Source organism: Pseudophryne corroboree, unplaced genomic scaffold, assembly GCF_028390025.1.
Source record: "Pseudophryne corroboree isolate aPseCor3 unplaced genomic scaffold, aPseCor3.hap2 scaffold_620, whole genome shotgun sequence".
Taxonomy (NCBI): Eukaryota; Metazoa; Chordata; class Amphibia; order Anura; family Myobatrachidae; genus Pseudophryne; species Pseudophryne corroboree.
The window spans coordinates 117,085-134,507 of record NW_026970216.1 but is presented as its reverse complement, the minus strand read 5'-3'; the positions used below and the strand labels follow the sequence as shown (position 1 = coordinate 134,507).

The 17,423-nt window shown below is 50.5% G+C and overlaps 1 protein-coding gene across 1 annotated transcript in view; it reads left to right on the top strand.

Moving 5' to 3' along the window:
- Positions 1 to 17,423, top strand: part of LOC135035891 (uncharacterized) — an 88,541-nt gene that overhangs the window by 19,379 nt on the left and 51,739 nt on the right. The window contains exons 2-5 of the mRNA XM_063954388.1: positions 8,912 to 9,103; positions 10,152 to 10,230; positions 10,350 to 10,447; positions 10,609 to 11,584. Of these exons, the coding sequence (XP_063810458.1) occupies positions 8,912 to 9,103; positions 10,152 to 10,230; positions 10,350 to 10,447; positions 10,609 to 11,584 (1,345 nt within the window). The remainder of the gene's footprint in view (positions 1 to 8,911; positions 9,104 to 10,151; positions 10,231 to 10,349; positions 10,448 to 10,608; positions 11,585 to 17,423) is intronic.

Sequence of the window (17,423 nt, the reverse complement as noted above, 5' to 3'; positions counted from 1 at the left end):
TCTGGAACTGAGGGCCATTTACAATGCCCTAAGTCTGGCAAGGCCTCTGCTTCAAAACCAGCCGGTACTGATCCAATCAGACAACATCACGGCAGTCGCCCATGTAACCCGACAGGGCGGCACAAGAAGCAGGATGGCGATGGCAGAAGCCACAAGGATTCTCTGATGGGCGGAAAATCACGTGTTAGCGCTGTCAGCAGTGTTCATTCCGGGAGTGGACAACTGGGAAGCAGACATCCTCAGCAGACACGACCTACACCCGGGAGAGTGGGGACTTCATCCAGAAGTCTTCCAACTGTTGGTAAACCGTTGGGAAAGGCCACAGGTGGACATGATGGCGTCCCACCTAAACAAAAAACTAGATATTGCGCCAGGTCAAGGGACCCTCAGGCAATAGCTGTGGACGCTCTAGTGACACCGTGGGTGTACCAGTCGGTTTATGTATTCCCTCCTCTGCCTCTCATACCAAAGGTACTGAGAATAATAAGAAAACGAGGAGTAAGAACGATACTCGTGGTTCCGGATGGGCCAAGAAGAGCTTGGTACCCAGAACTTCAAGAAATTATATCAGAGGACCCATGGCCTCTACCGCTCAGACAGGATCTGCTACAGCAGGGGCCCTGTCTGTTCCAAGACTTACCGTGGCTGCCTTTGACGGCATGGCGGTTGAATTCCGGATCCTAAAGGAAAAGGGCATTCCGGAAGAAGTCATTCCTACGCTGATAAAAGCCAGGAAAGAAGTAACCGCAAACCATTATCACCGTATTTGGCGAAAATATGTTGCGTGGTGTAAGGCCAGGAAGGCCCCAACAGAGGAATTTCAGCTGGGTCGTTTTCTGCACTTCCTACAGTCAGGAGTGACTATGGGCCTAAAATTGGGTTCCATTAAGGTCCAGATTTCGTCTCTGTCGATGTTCTTCCAGAAAGAACTGGCTTCACTGCCTGGAGTTCAGACATTTGTAAAGGGAGTGCTACATATTCAGCCCCCTTTTGTGCCTCCTGTGGCACCTTGGGATCTCAACGTGGTGTTGAGTTTCTTAAAATCACATTGGTTTGAGCCACTTAAAACTGTGGATTTGAAATATCTCACGTGGAAAGCGTCATGTTATTGGCCTTGGCTTCGGCCAGGCGTGTGTCAGAATTGGCGGCTTTGTCATGTAAAAGCCCTTATCTGATTTTGCATATGGATAGGGCAGAATTGAGGACTCGTCCCCAGTTTCGCCCTAAGGTGGTATCAGCTTTTCACTTGAACCAACCTATTGTAGTGCCTGCGGCTACTAGGGACTTGGAAGATTCCAAGTTACTGGACGTAGTCAGGGCCTTAAAAATTTATATTTCCAGGACAGCTGGAGTCAGGAAAACTGACTCACTTTTTATCCTGTAGGCACCCAACAAAATAGGTGCTCCTGCTTCTAAGCAGACTATTGCTCGCTGAATTTGTAGCACAATTCAGCTGGAGCATTCTGCGGCTGGATTGCCACATCCTAAATCAGTAAAAGCCCATTCCACGAGGAAAGTGTGCTCATCTTGGGCGGCTGCCCGAGGGGTCTCGGCTTTGCAATTTTGCCGAGCTGCAACTTGGTCAGGGGCAAACACGTTTGCTAAATTCTACAAAATTGATACCCTGGCTGAGGAGGACCTTGAGTTCTCTCATTCGGTGCTGCAGAGTCATCCGCACTCGCCCGCCCGTTTGGGAGCTTTGGTATAATCCCCATGGTCCTTACGGAGTTCCCAGCATCCACTAGGACGTCAGAGAAAATAAGATTTTACTCACCGATAAATCTATTTCTCGTAGTCCGTAGTGGATGCTGGGCGCCCATCCCAAGTGCGGATTGTCTGCAATACTTGTATGTAGTTATTGCCTAACTAAGGGTTATTGTTGAGCCATCTGTTGAGAGGCTCAGTTATATTTCATACTGTGAACTGGGTGTAGTATCACGAGTTATACGGTGTGATTGGTGTGGCTGGTATGAGTCTTACCCGGGATTCAAAATCCTTCCTTATTGTGTCAGCTCTTCCGGGCACAGTATCCTAACTGAGGTCTGGAGGAGGGTCATAGTGGGAGGAGCCAGTGCACACCAGATAGTACCTAATCTTTCTTTTAGAGTGCCCAGTCTCCTGCGGAGCCCGTCTATTCCCCATGGTCCTTACGGAGTTCTCAGCATCCACTACGGACTACGAGAAATAGATTTACCGGTGAGTAAAATCTTATTATAACATTATATGTCCTGCCCCTGCGTGTGTATGTAACAGTGTCCTGCCCCCGCGTGTGTATGTAACAGTGTCCTGCCCCCGCGTGTGTTTGTAACAGTGTCCTGCCCCCGCGTGTGTATATAACAGTGTCCTGCCCCCGCGTGTGTATATAACTGTGTCCTTCCCGCGTGTATATAACTGTGTCCTTCCCGCGTGTATATGACTGTGTCCTTCCCGCGTGTATATGACTGTGTCCTTCTCGCGTGTATATAACTGTGTCCTGCCCCAGCGTGTGTATGTAACTGTGTCCTGCCCCGAGTGTATATATAACTGTGTCCTGCCCCCGCGTGTGTATATAACTGTGTCCTGCCCCCGCGTGTGTATAACTTTGTCCTGCCCCCCGTGTGTATAACTGTGTCCTGCCCCGCGTGTATATATAACTATGTCCTGCCCCGCGTGTGTGTACCTGTGTCCTGCCCCGCGTGTGTATAACTGTGTCCTGCCCCCCGTGTGTGTACCTGTGTCCTGCCCCACGTGTATATATAACTGTGTCCTGCCCCGCGTGTGTATAACTGTGTCCTGCCCCGCGTGTATATATAACTGTGTCCTGCCCCCGCGTGTATATATAACTGTGTCCTGCCCCCGCGTGTGTGTATAACTGTGTCCTGCCCCGCGTGTGTATAACTGTGTCCTGCCCCGCGTGTATATATAACTGTGTCCTGCCCCGCGTGTGTATAACTGTGTCCTGCCCCGCGTGTATATATAACTGTGTCCTGCCCCCGCGTGTATATATAACTGTGTCCTGCCCCCGCGTGTGTATAACTGTGTCCTGCCCCCGCCTGTATATATAACTGTGTCCTGCCCCGCGTGTGTATAACTGTGTCCTGCCCCGCGTGTATATATAACTGTGTCCTGCCCCCGCGTGTATATATAACTGTGTCCTGCCCCCGCGTGTGTGTATAACTGTGTCCTGCCCCGCGTGTGTATAACTGTGTCCTGCCCCGCGTGTGTATAACTGTGTCCTGCCCCGCGTGTGTATAACTGTGTCCTGCCCCGCGTGTATATATAACTGTGTCCTGCCCCGCGTGTGTGTAACTGTGTCCTGCTCCACGTGTATATATAACTGTGTCCTGCCCCGCGTGTATATATAACTGTGTCCTGCTCCGCGTGTATATATAACTGTGTCCTGCTCCGCGTGTATATATAACTGTGTCCTGCCCCGTGTGTATATATAACTGTGTCCTGCCCCGCGTGTGTATGTAACAGTGTCCTGCCCCGCGTGTATATGTAACAGTGTCCTGCCCCCGCGTGTATATGTAACTGTGCCCTGCCCCCGCGTGTGTATGTAACAGTGTCCTGCCCCCGCGTGTGTATGTAACAGTGTCCTGCCCCCGCGTGTGTATGTAACAGTGTCCTGCCCCCGCGTGTGTATGTAACAGTGTCCTGCCCCCGCGTGTGTATGTAACAGTGTCCTGCCCCCGCGTGTGTTTGTAACAGTGTCCTGCCCCCGCGTGTGTATATAACAGTGTCCTGCCCTCGCCTGTGTATATAACAGTGTCCTGACCCCGCGTGTGTATATAACAGTGTCCTGCCCTCGCGTGTGTATATAACAGTGTCCTGCCCTCGCGTGTGTATATAACAGTGTCCTGCCCCCCGTGTGTATATATAATTGTGTCCTGCCCCGCGTGTGTATATAACAGTGTCCTGCCCCCGCGTGTGTATATAACAGTGTCCTGCCCCCGCGTGTGTATATAACAGTGTCCTGCCCCCGCGTGTGTATATAACAGTGTCCTGCCCCCGCGTGTGTATATAACAGTGTCCTGCCCCCGCATGTGTATATAACATTGTCCTGCCCTTGCGTGTTTATATAACAGTGTCCTGCCCCCGCGTGTGTATATAACAGTGTCCTGCCCCTGCGTGTGTATATATCAGTGTCCTGCCCCCGCGTGCCTGCCCCGCGTGTGTATATATCAGTGTCCTGCCCTTGCGTGTTTATATATCCGTGTCCTGCCCCCGTGTGTTTATATAACTGTGTCCTGCCCCCGCGTGTGTATATAACTGTGTCCGGCCTGCCTGTGTATAACTGTGTCCTGCCCCGCGTGTATATATAACTGTCCTGCCCCGAGTGTATATATAACCGTGTCCTGCCCCCGCGTGTGTATATAACTGTGTCCTGCCCCCGCGTGTGTATATAACTGTGTCCTGCCCCCGCGTGTGTATATAACTGTGTCCTTCCCGCGTGTATATAACTGTGTCCTTCCCGCGTGTATATGACTGTGTCCTTCTCGCGTGTATATAACTGTGTCCTGCCCCCGCGTGTGTATGTAACTGTGTCCTGCCCGTGTGTATATAACTGTGTCCTGCCCCGCGTGTATATATAACTGTGTCCTGCCCCGCGTGTATATATAACTGTGTCCTGCCCCGCGTGTATATATAACTGTGTCCTGCCCCACTTGTATATATAACTGTGTCCTGCCCCGCCTGTGTATAACTGTGTCCTGCCCCCCCTGTGTATAACTGTGTCCTGCCCCCGCTTGTGTATATAACTGTGTCCTGCCCCCGCGTGTGTATATAACTGTGTCCTGCCCCCGCGTGTGTATATAACGGTTTCCTGCCCCCGCGTGTGTATATAACTGTGTCCTGCCCCCGCGTGTGTATATAACTGTGTCCTGCCCCGCGTGTGTATATAACTGTGTCCTGCCCGCGTGTGTATATAACTGTGTCCTGCCCGCGTGTGTATATGACTGTGTCCTGCCCGCGTGTGTATATGACGGTGTCCTGCCCCCGCGTGTGTATATAACTGTGTCCTGCCCCCTCGTGTGTATAACTTTGTCCTGCCCCCCGTGTGTATAACTGTGTCCTGCCCCGCGTGTATATATAACTGTGTCCTGCCCCGCGTGTGTGTACCTGTGTCCTGCCCCGCGTGTGTATAACTGTGTCCTGCCCCCCGTGTATATATAACTGTGTCCTGCCCCCGCGTGTGTATATAACTGTGTCCTGCCCCCGCGTGTGTATATAACTGTGTCCTGCCCCCGCGTGTGTATAACTTTGTCCTGCCCCCCGTGTGTATAACTGTGTCCTGCCCCGCGTGTATATATAACTGTGTCCTGCCCCGCGTGTGTGTACCTGTGTCCTGCCCCGCGTGTGTATAACTGTGTCCTGCCCCCCGTGTGTATAACTGTGTCCTGCCCCACGTGTATATATAACTGTGTCCTGCCCCGCGTGTGTGTACCTGTGTCCTGCCCCGCGTGTGTATAACTGTGTCCTGTCCCACGTGTATATATAACTGTGTCCTGCCCCACGTGTATATATAACTGTGTCCTGCCCCGCGTGTGTATAACTGTGTCCTGCCCCGCGTGTGTATAACTGTGTCCTGCCCCCGCGTGTGTATATAACTGTGTCCTGCCCCGTGTGTATAACTGTGTCCTGCCCCGCGTGTATATATAACTGTGTCCTGCCCCGCGTGTGTGTACCTGTGTCCTGCCCCCGTGTGTATAACTGTGTCCTGCCCCACGTGTATATATAACTGTGTCCTGCCCCGCATGTGTGTACCTGTGTCCTGTCCCGCGTGTGTATAACTGTGTCCTGCCCCACGTGTATATATAACTGTGTCCTACCCCGCGTGTATATATAACTGTGTCCTGCCCCGCGTGTGTATAACTGTGTCCTGCCCCGCGTGTGTATAACTGTGTCCTGCCCCGCGTGTGTATAACTGTGTCCTGCCCCGCGTGTATATATAACTGTGTCCTGCCCCGCGTGTGTATATAACTGTGTCCTGCTCCACGTGTGTGTATAACTGTGTCCTGCCCCGCGTGTGTATAACTGTGTCCTGCCCCGCGTGTATATATAACTGTGTCCTGCCCCGCGTGTGTATAACTGTGTCCTGCCCCGCGTGTGTATAACTGTGTCCTGCCCCGCGTGTGTATAACTGTGTCCTGCCCCGCGTGTATATATAACTGTGTCCTGCCCCGCGTGTGTATAACTGTGTCCTGCTCCACGTGTGTGTAACTGTGTCCTGCCCCGCGTGTATATATAACTGTGTCCTGCCCCGTGTGTATATATAACTGTGTCCTGCCCCGCGTGTGTATGTAACAGTGTCCTGCCCCGCGTGTGTATGTAACAGTATCCTGCCCCCGCCTGTATATGTAACAGTGTCCTGCCCCCGCGTGTGTATGTAACAGTGTCCTGCCCCCGCGTGTGTATGTAACAGTGTCCTGCCCCCGCGTGTGTAGATAACAGTGTCCTGCCCCCGCGTGTGTATATAACAGTGTCCTGCCCCGCGTGTGTATGTAACAGTGTCCTGCCCCTGCGTGTGTATGTAACAGTGTCCTGCCCCCGCGTGTCCTGCCCCGCGTGTGTATGTAACAGTGTCCTGCCCCCGCGTGTGTATGTAACAGTGTCCTGCCCCCGCGTGTGTATGTAACAGTGTCCTGCCCCCGCGTGTGTATGTAACAGTGTCCTGCCCCCGTATGTGTATGTAACAGTGTCCTGCCCCCGCGTGTGTATTTAACAGTGTCCTGCCCCCGCATGTGTATGTAACAGTGTCCTGCCCCCGCGTGTGTATGTAACAGTGTCCTGCCCCGCGTGTGTATGTAACAGTGTCCTGCCCCGCGTGTGTTTGTAACAGTGTCCTGCGCCCGCGTGTGTATATAACAGTGTCCTGCCCTCGCGTGTGTATATAACAGTGTCCTGCCCCCGCGTGTGTATATAACAGTGTCCTGCCCCCGCGTGTGTATATAACAGTGTCCTGCCCCCGCGTGTGTATATAACAGTGTCCTGCCCCCGCGTGTGTATATAACAGTGTCCTGCCCCCGCGTGTGTATATAACAGTGTCCTGCCCCCGCGTGTGTATATAACAGTGTCCTGCCCCCGCGCATTGTCCTGCCCCCGCGTGTGTATATAACAGTGTCCTGCCCCCGCGTGTGTATATAACAGTGTCCTTCCCCCGCGTGTATATATAACAGTGTCCTGCCCCCGCGTGTGTATATAACAGTGTCCTGCCCCCGCGTGTGTATATAACTGTGTCCTGCTCCCGCGTGTGTATATAACTGTGTTCTGCCCCCGCATGTGTATATAACTGTGACCTGCCCCCGCGTGCGTGTGTATATAACAGTGTCCTGCCCCCGCGTGTGTATATAACGGTGTCCTGCTCCCGCGTGCGTGTGTATATAACTGTGTCCTGCCCCCGCGTGCGTGTGTATATAACTGTGTCCTGCCCCCACGTGCAGGCCTATCTGTATATGAATAGCAGTCTCACTACGGGTTCCGCAGATACCGTAGATGGTGCCGGCTTATCTGTATATGAATAGCAGTCTCACTACGGGTTCCGCAGATACCGTAGATGGTGCCTGCTTATCTGTATATGAATAGCAGTCTCACTACAGGTTCCGCAGATACCGTAGATGGTGCCGGCCTATCTGTATATGAATAGCAGTCTCACTACGGGTTCCGCAGATACCGTAGATGGTGTCGGCCTATCTGTATATGAATAGCAGTCTCACTACGGGTTCCGCAGATACCGTAGATGGTGCCGGCCTATCTGTATATGAATAGCAGTCTCACTACGGGTTCCGCAGCAGCGGGACTAAGGGGTGTGTGCACAGCGTTCGTCCCTATATTACACCTAGGGCTGCTCCAAATCCCATTAACATTCCTTGGGCATGTACGGAGTGCTGGGGTGGAATTTCACTTACGACTCATGCGAATTGGATGTCCAGCCGTTACTCCCCCCATATCTTCTGCCTCCTCCTTACTGAGCAACGCTGGCCGCCTCCTGTATCACATCCTCCGTTTCGTAGGCTGCGACTCTTTCCTCTTGTACTGCGTAGGCCCACCCACCTGATGGGCACGTCTTTCACTGTCCGCCACCGCTGCTTATGTATAATGGGACACCCAGTGACCCTAGAGGAGCCGTCACTTTCTGTCGCTAACTAGCGGTACGCTGGTACGCTCGGTCGGTGCAGCACGACCAAATCTCCTGTCTCCATGGTCAGGTCACTCCCCATTTCTTCTGCTGAGCTGCCCCTGCTCGTAGTCAGGCCGCCGTCACACCACCAGTTCAGGCCAGGCTCAGGGACTCAGGACCTCACCCGCTACCACCCGTTCTCCGCTCTCTGCACCACACAGCCTCTAAACTCCGTTTACCGGTCAGTCCTTTTTCCAGTTAATGGTCTCTCTCCTCGGACGCTGTATCTTCCTCCACCAGCACGCGAACACCACTTTGTCCTGGCGCGGGGGCTTCTAGAAGAATTTTCTCCAGTCCCCTCGTGCCCATCTAGTCCCACTGTCCCGCTGATCCCATAGTACAGGGTGCATTGAAATAGGATCACCCTCAAGGGCATATAACTACCATATAAATTTCATTTATTTACACTCATACAAATCATAGCATCATACTAGGGAGCTACACTTATAGCTATAGTAATAATACAGGGACATGACTGGGGAGGTGAGGGGATCTGGGAGTGTCACAGTGACATCACTTATATCTATAGTAATACAGGGACATGACTGGGGAGGTGAGGGGATGCGGGAGCATCACAGTGACATCACTTATATCTATAGTGATAATACAGGTACATGACTGGGGAGGTGAGGGGATCTGGGAGTGTCACTGTGACATCACGTATATCTATAGTGATAAACCAGGGACATGACTAGGGAGGTGAGGGGATCTGGCAGTATTTATAGTGATATTGATGAATTCCCCATTTTGCAGGATTGCACAGTAGTGAAGAAGACATCCAATGAGTGTGAGACACCCAGCAGCCGTCCCTGTTTGTCAGAAGGACTAAGCAGAACCCAGAGCCCCATTACGGTGCCTCCACCTCACTCACTGATACATGAGAGACACAGTGACCAGAAGATCCTGGAACTCACCAACAACATCATTCAGCTGCTGACTGGAGAGGTGAATGCTGGGAATGGGACATTATACAGTAACACCAGGGCATGTGTCTGGGTGATGACTAGAGAGGTGACTGCTGGGTATGGAACATTATACAGTAACACCAGGGGGTGTGTCTGGGTGATGACTGGAAAGGTAACTGCTGGTAATGGGGCATTATACAGTAACACCAGGGGACGTGTCTGGGCGTTGACTGGAGAGGTGACTGCTGGGAATGGAACATTATACAGTAACACCAGGGGACATGTCTGGTTGATGACTGGAGAGGTGACTTCTTGGAATTGGATATTATACAGTAACACCAGGGGACATGTCTGGGCGTTGACTGGAGACGTGACTGCTGGGGATGGGACATTATACAGTAACATCGGGGAATGTGTCTGGGTGATAACTGGAGAGGTGCCTGTTGGGAATTGCACATTATACAGAAACACCAAGGGATGTGTCTGGGTGATGACTGGAGAGGTGACTGCTGGGAATGGGGCATTATACAGTAACACCAGGGGATGTGTCTGGGTGATGACTGGAGAGGTGACTGCTGGGAATGGGGCATTATACAGTAACACCAGGGGATATGACTGGGTGATGACTTGAGAGGTGACTGCTGGGAATGGGGCATTATACAGTAACACCAGGGGATGTGTCCGGGTGATGACTGGAGAGGTGACTGCTGGGAATGGGGCATTATACAGTAACACCAGGGGATGTGTCCGGGTGATGACTGGAGAGGTGACTGCTGGGAATGGGACATTATACAGTAACACCAGGGGATGTGTCTGAGTGATGACAGGAGAGGTCACTGCTGGGAATGGGGCATTATACAGTAACACCAGGGGACGTGTCTGGGTGATGACTGGAGAGGTGACTGCTGGGAATGGGACATTATACAGTAACACCAGGGGACGTGTCTGGGTGATGACTGGAGAGGTGACTGCTGGGAATGGGACATTATACAGTAACACCATGGGACGTGTATGGGTGATGACTGTATCACTGTGTGTGTCAGGTTCCTATAAGGTGTCAGGATGTCACTGTCTATGTCTCCATGCAGGAGGAGGAGTATACAGAGGAACACAGGGGTCTGTACAAGGACGTGATGATGGAGAATCACCGGCCCCTCACATCACTGGGTAAGAGGAGACTGTCATGTATTGTACAGGGGAGAGCAGGTATGGGGACCCCCTATATACACACATCATCTGATAATCACATATATACACTGTACTCAGTCACTGTGTGTCTCCTACAGATGGACCCAGTAACAGAGATACCCCAGAGAGATGTCCCCGTCCTCTGTATTCCCAGGACTGTACAGAGGAGAATCACAGGATCCCACAGGAGGATCAGGTAGGTGGGATTTAGGATCTTACCCTATATACCAAAGTGACTGTCACTATATGATCTGTAGAGGAGCTGTGTGTCTTATACACTGATATTATACTGTTTCACCTCAGTTTAATCTGACTGTATGCAAATGTCATTAGAGTGTTTGTTTGTTTGTTTTTTAGACACAACGTCTGTCTGATATTAAAATAGAAGGTACAGAGGTAGAAGAAGAGACATATGTGACTGATATAAAGGCAGAAGATATAGAGGGAGAAGAAGAGACGTATGTGACTGATATAAAGGCAGAAGATATAGAGGGAGAAGAAGAGACATATGTGACTGATATAAAGGCAGAAGATATAGAGGAAGAAGAAGAGACGTATGTGACTGATATAAAGGCAGAAGATATAGAGGGAAAAGAAGAGACGTATGTGACTGATATAAAAGCAGAAGATATAGAGGGAGAAGTAGAGACGTATGTGACTGATATGAAGGCAGAAGATATAGTGGGAGAAGAAGAGACGTATGTGACTGATATAAAGGCAGAAGATATAGAGGAAGAAGAAGAGACGTATGTGACTGATATAAAGGCAGAAGATATAGAGGGAAAAGAAGAGACGTATGTGACTGATATAAAGGCAGAAGATACAGAGGGAGAAGAAGAGACGTATGTGACTGATATGAAGGCAGAAGATATAGAGGGAGAAGAAGAGACGTATGTGACTGATATAAAGGCAGAAGATACAGAGGGAGAAGAAGAGACGTATGTGACTGATATAAAGGCAGAAGATATAGAGGGAGAAGAAGAGACGTATGTGACTGATATAAAGGCAGAAGATAGAGATGGAGAAGAAGAGACGTATGTGACTGATATAAAGGCAGAAGATATAGAGGGAGAAGAAGAGACATATGTGACTGATATAAAGGCAGAAGATACAGAGGGAGAAGTAGAGACGTATGTGACTGATATAAAGGCAGAAGATATAGAGGGAGAAGAAGAGACGTATGTGACTGATATAAAGGCAGAAGAAATAGAGGGAGAAGAAGAGACGTATATGACTGATATGAAGGCTGAAGATACAGAGGGAGAAGAAGAGACGTATGTGAGGGGTGATCAGCAGTGTAAGGAGGAGGAGATTCCTACAGATATCAGCACAGGTGAGTAATAAACACTTATTACAGAAGTCACATATTCTCATTGCTCAGTCACTACAGCAATCTCTTATTCTACACCCTTCTAAGTAATAAACACTTTTCTCTATCGTCCTAGTGGATGCTGGGGTTCCTGAAAGGACCATGGGGAATAGCGGCTCCGCAGGAGACAGGGCACAAAAAGTAAAGCTTTTAACCATGTGGTGTGTACTGGCTCCTCCCCCTATGACCCTCCTCCAAGCCTCAGTTAGGTTTTTGTGCCCGGCCGAGAAGGGTGCAATCTAGGTGGCTCTCCTAAAGAGCTGCTTAGAAAAAGTTTAGCTAGGTTTTTTATTTTACAGTGATTCCTGCTGGCAACAGGATCACTGCAGCGAGGGACTTAGGGGAGAAGGAGTCAACTCACCTGCGTGCAGGATGGATTGGCTTCTTGGCTACTGGACATCAAGCTCCAGAGGGACAATCACAGGTACAGCCTGGATGGGTCACCGGAGCCGCGCCGCCGGCCCCCTTGCAGATGCTGAAGACAGAAGATGGTCCAGAATCGGCGGCAGAAGACTCCTCAGTCTTCTTAAGGTAGCGCACAGCACTGCAGCTGTGCGCCATTGCTCTCAGCACACTTCACACGGCAGTCACTGAGGGTGCAGGGCGCTGGGGGGGGGCGCCCTGGGCAGCAATGAGAAACCTTTTTTAGGCATAAAATACCTCACATATAGCCTCCGGGGGCTATATGGAGATATTTAACCCCTGCCTGAATCCATTGAAGAGCGGGAGACGAGCCCGCCGAAAAAGGGGCGGGGCCTATCTCCTCAGCACACGGCGCCATTTTCCTCTCACAGCTCCGCTGGTCAGGAAGGCTCCCAGTCTCTCCCCTGCACTGCACTACAGAAACAGGGTAAAACAAGAGAGGGGGGGCAAAATTGTGGCATTATATATATTTAAAGCAGCTATATAGGGAGCACTTATTGTAAGGCTATCCCTGTCATATATAGCGCTTTTGGTGTGTGCTGGCAGACTCTCCCTCTGTCTCCCCAAAGGGCTAGTGGGGTCCTGTCTTCGTTTAGAGCATTCCCTGTGTGTCTGCTGTGTGTCGGTACGTGTGTGTCGACATGTATGAGGACGATATTGGTGTGGAGGCGGAGCAATTGCCAAATATGGGGATGTCACCTCCTAGGGGGTCGACACCAGAATGGATGCCTTTATTTATGGAATTACGGGATAGTGTCAACACGCTAAAGCAGTCGTTTGACGACATGAGACGGCCGGACAATCAATTAGTGCCTGTCCAGGCGCCTCAAACACCGTCAGGGGCTGTAAAACGCCCTTTGCCTCAGTCGGTCGACACAGACCCAGACACAGGCACTGATTCCAGTGGTGACGGTGACGAATCAACCGTATTTTCCAGTAGGGCCACACGTTATATGATTTTGGCAATGAAGGAGGCGTTACATATAGCTGATACTACAGGTACCACTAAACAGGGTATTATGTGGGGTGTGAAAAAACTACCTATAGTTTTTCCTGAATCAGAAGAATTAAATGAGGTGTGTGATGAAGCGTGGGTTGCCCCCGATAAAAAAAATGCTAATTTCAAAGAAGTTATTGACTTTATACCCTTTCCCGCCAGAGGTTAGGGCGCGCTGGGAAACACCTCCTAGGGTGGACAAGGCGCTCACACGCTTATCAAAACAAGTGGCGTTACCCTCTCCTGAGACGGCCGCACTTAAAGATCCAGCAGATAGGAGGATGGAAAATATCCAAAATAGTATATACACACATACAGGTGTTATACTACGACCAGCTATAGCGACAGCCTGGATGTGCAGTGCTGGAGTAGCTTGGTCAGAGTCCCTGATTGAAAATATTGATACCCTGGATAGGGACAATGTTTTACTGTCTTTGGAGCAAATAAAGGATGCATTTCTTTATATGCGTGATGCACAGAGGGATATCTGCACGCTGGCATCACGGGTAAGTGCTATGTCCATTTCGGCCAGAAGAAGTTTATGGACGCGACAGTGGTCAGGCGATGCGGACTCAAAACGGCATATGGAAGTTTTGCTGTATAAAGGGGAGGAGTTATTTGGAGTCGGTCTATCGGATTTGGTGGCCACGGCTACAGCCGGGAAATCCACCTTTTTACCTCAAGTCACTCCCCAACAGAAAAAGACACCGACTTTTCAACCGCAGCCCTTTCATTCCTTTAAAAACAAGAGAGCAAAGGGATATTCATATCTGCCACGAGGCAGAGGAAAGGGGAAGAGACAGCAACAGGCAGCTCCTTCCCAGGAACAGAAGCCCTCCCCCGCTTCTACAAAAGCCTCAGCATGACGCTGGGGCTTCTCAAGCGGACTCGGGGGCGGTGGGGGGTCGTCTCAAGAATTTCAGCGCGCAGTGGGCTCACTCGCAGGTAGATCCCTGGATCCTGCAGATAATATCTCAGGGGTACAGGTTAGAACTAGAGACGTCTCCACCTCGCCGTTTCCTGAAGTCTGCTTTACCAACGTCCCCCTCCGACAGGGTGACGGTCTTGGAAGCCATTCACAAGCTGTACTCTCAGCAGGTGATAGTCAAAGTACCCCTTTTACAACAGGGAAAGGGGTATTATTCCACTCTATTTGTGGTACCGAAGCCGGACGGCTCGGTAAGACCTATTGTAAATCTGAAATCCCTGAACCTGTACATAAAAAAGTTCAAGTTCAAGATGGAGTCACTCAGAGCGGTGATAGCGAACCTGGAAGAAGGGGACTTTATGGTATCCTTGGACATCAAGGATGCGTATCTCCACGTCCCAATTTACCCCTCACACCAGGGGTACCTCAGGTTCATCGTACAAAACTGTCACTATCAGTTTCAGACGCTGCCGTTTGGATTGTCCACGGCACCTCGGGTCTTTACCAAAGTAATGGCCGAGATGATGATTCTTCTTCGAAGAAAAGGCGTGTTAATTATCCCATACTTGGACGATCTCCTAATAAGGGCAAGGTCAAGAGAACAGCTAGAGATGGGAGTAGCACTGTCTCAAGAAGTGCTAAAACAGCACGGGTGGATTTTGAATATTCCAAAATCCCAGTTAATTCCGACAACACGTCTGCTGTTCCTAGGGATGATTCTGGACACGGTTCAGAAAAAGGTATTTCTCCCGGAGGAAAAAGCCAAGGAGTTATCCGAACTTGTCAGGAACCTCCTAAAGCCAGGAAAGGTGTCTGTACATCAATGCACAAGAGTCCTGGGAAAAATGGTGGCTTCTTACGAAGCAATTCCATTTGGCAGATTCCACGCAAGAATTTTCCAGAGGGATCTGCTCGACAAATGGTCAGGGTCGCATCTTCAGATGCACCGGCGGATAACCCTGTCTCCAAGGACAAGGGTATCTCTTCTGTGGTGGTTGCAGAGCGCTCATCTATTGGAGGGCCGCAGATTCGGCATACAGGATTGGATCCTGGTGACCACGGACGCCAGCCTGAGAGGCTGGGGAGCAGTCACACAAGGAAGGAACTTCCAGGGCGTGTGGTCGAGCCTGGAGATGTCTCTTCACATAAACATTCTGGAACTAAGAGCAATCTACAATGCTCTAAGTCAGGCAGAACCTCTGCTTCAAGGAAAACCGGTGTTGATCCAGTCGGACAACATCACGGCAGTCGCCCATGTAAACAGACAGGGCGGTACAAGAAGCAGGAGTGCAATGGCAGAAGCTGCGAGGATTCTTCGCTGGGCGGAGAATCATGTGATGGCACTGTCAGCAGTGTTCATCCCGGGAGTGGACAACTGGGAAGCAGACTTCCTCAGCAGACACGACCTTCACCCGGGAGAGTGGGGACTTCATCCAGAAGTTTTCCACATGCTTGTAACCCGTTGGGAAAGACCAATGGTGGACATGATGGCGTCTCGCCTCAACAAAAAACTGGACAGGTATTGCGCCAGGTCAAGAGACCCGCAGGCAATAGCTGTGGACGCGCTGGTAACGCCTTGGGTGTACCAGTCGGTGTATGTGTTTCCTCCTCTGCCTCTCATACCAAAGGTATTGAGAATTATAAGGAAAAGAGGAGTAAGAACGATACTAGTGGCTCCGGATTGGCCAAGAAGGACTTGGTACCCGGAACTTCAAGAGATGATCACGGACGATCCGTGGCCTCTACCTCTGAGAAGGGACCTGCTTCAGCAAGGTCCCTGTCTGTTTCAAGACTTACCGCGGCTGCGTTTGACGGCATGGCGGTTGAACGCCGGATCCTAAAGGGAAAAGGCATTCCGGAAGAAGTCATTCCTACTTTGATTAAAGCAAGGAAGGAAGTAACCGCGAAACATTATCACCGCATTTGGCGAAAATATGTTGCGTGGTGCGAGGATCGGAGTGCTCCGACGGAGGAATTTCAACTGGGTCGATTCCTGCATTTCCTGCAATCAGGATTGTCTATGGGTCTCAAGTTGGGATCTATTAAGGTTCAAATTTCGGCCCTGTCAATATTCTTCCAAAAAGAATTGGCCTCAGTTCCTGAGGTCCAGACTTTTGTTAAGGGTGTACTGCGTATACAGCCCCCTGTAGTGCCTCCGGTGGCACCGTGGGATCTAAACGTAGTTTTAGATTTCCTCAAATCCCATTGGTTTGAACCACTAAAAAAGGTGGATTTGAAATATCTCACATGGAAAGTGTCCATGCTACTAGCCCTGGCTTCAGCCAGGAGAGTGTCAGAACTGGCGGCTTTATCTTACAAAAGCCCATATCTAATTTTCCATTCGGATAGGGCAGAACTGCGGACGCGTCCGCATTTTCTCCCTAAGGTGGTATCAGCGTTTCACCTGAACCAGCCTATTGTAGTGCCTGCGGCTACAAGCGACTTGGAGGACTCCAAGTTGTTGGACGTTGTTAGAGCTTTAAAAATATACATTTCAAGGACGGCTGGAGTCAGAAAATCTGACTCGCTGTTTATACTGTATGCACCCAACAAGCTGGGTGCTCCTGCTTCTAAGCAGTCGATTGCTCATTGGATTTGTAGCACAATTCAACTTGCACATTCTGTGGCAGGCCTGCCACAGCCTAAATCTGTTAAGGCCCATTCCACAAGGAAGGTGGGCTCATCTTGGGCGGCTGCCCGAGGGGTCTCGGCATTACAACTCTGCCGAGCAGCTACGTGGTCGGGGGAGAACACGTTTGTAAAATTCTACAAATTTGATACCCTGGCAAAAGAGGACCTGGAGTTCTCTCATTCGGTGTTGCAGAGTCATCCGCACTCTCCCGCCCGTTTGGGAGCTTTGGTATAATCCCCATGGTCCTTTCAGGAACCCCAGCATCCACTAGGACGATAGAGAAAATAAGAATTTACTTACCGATAATTCTATTTCTCGGAGTCCGTAGTGGATGCTGGGCGCCCATCCCAAGTGCGGATTATCTGCAATAATTGTACATAGTTATTGTTGCCTTCATTGGGTTATTGTTGTAGGAAGCCATCTTTCAGAGGCTCCTCTGTTATCATACTGTTAACTGGGTTTTAGATCACAAGTTGTACGGTGTGATTGGTGTGGCTGGTATGAGTCTTACCCGGGATTCAAGATCCTTCCTTATTGTGTACGCTCGTCCGGGCACAGTACCTAACTGAGGCTTGGAGGAGGGTCATAGGGGGAGGAGCCAGTACACACCACATGGTTAAAAGCTTTACTTTTTGTGCCCTGTCTCCTGCGGAGCCGCTATTCCCCATGGTCCTTTCAGGAACCCCAGCATCCACTACGGACTCCGAGAAATAGAATTATCGGTAAGTAAATTCTTATTTTCTCTGATGTCCTAGTGGATGCTGGGACTCCGTAAGGACCATGGGGAATAGCGGCTCCGCAGGAGACAGGGCACAATAATAAA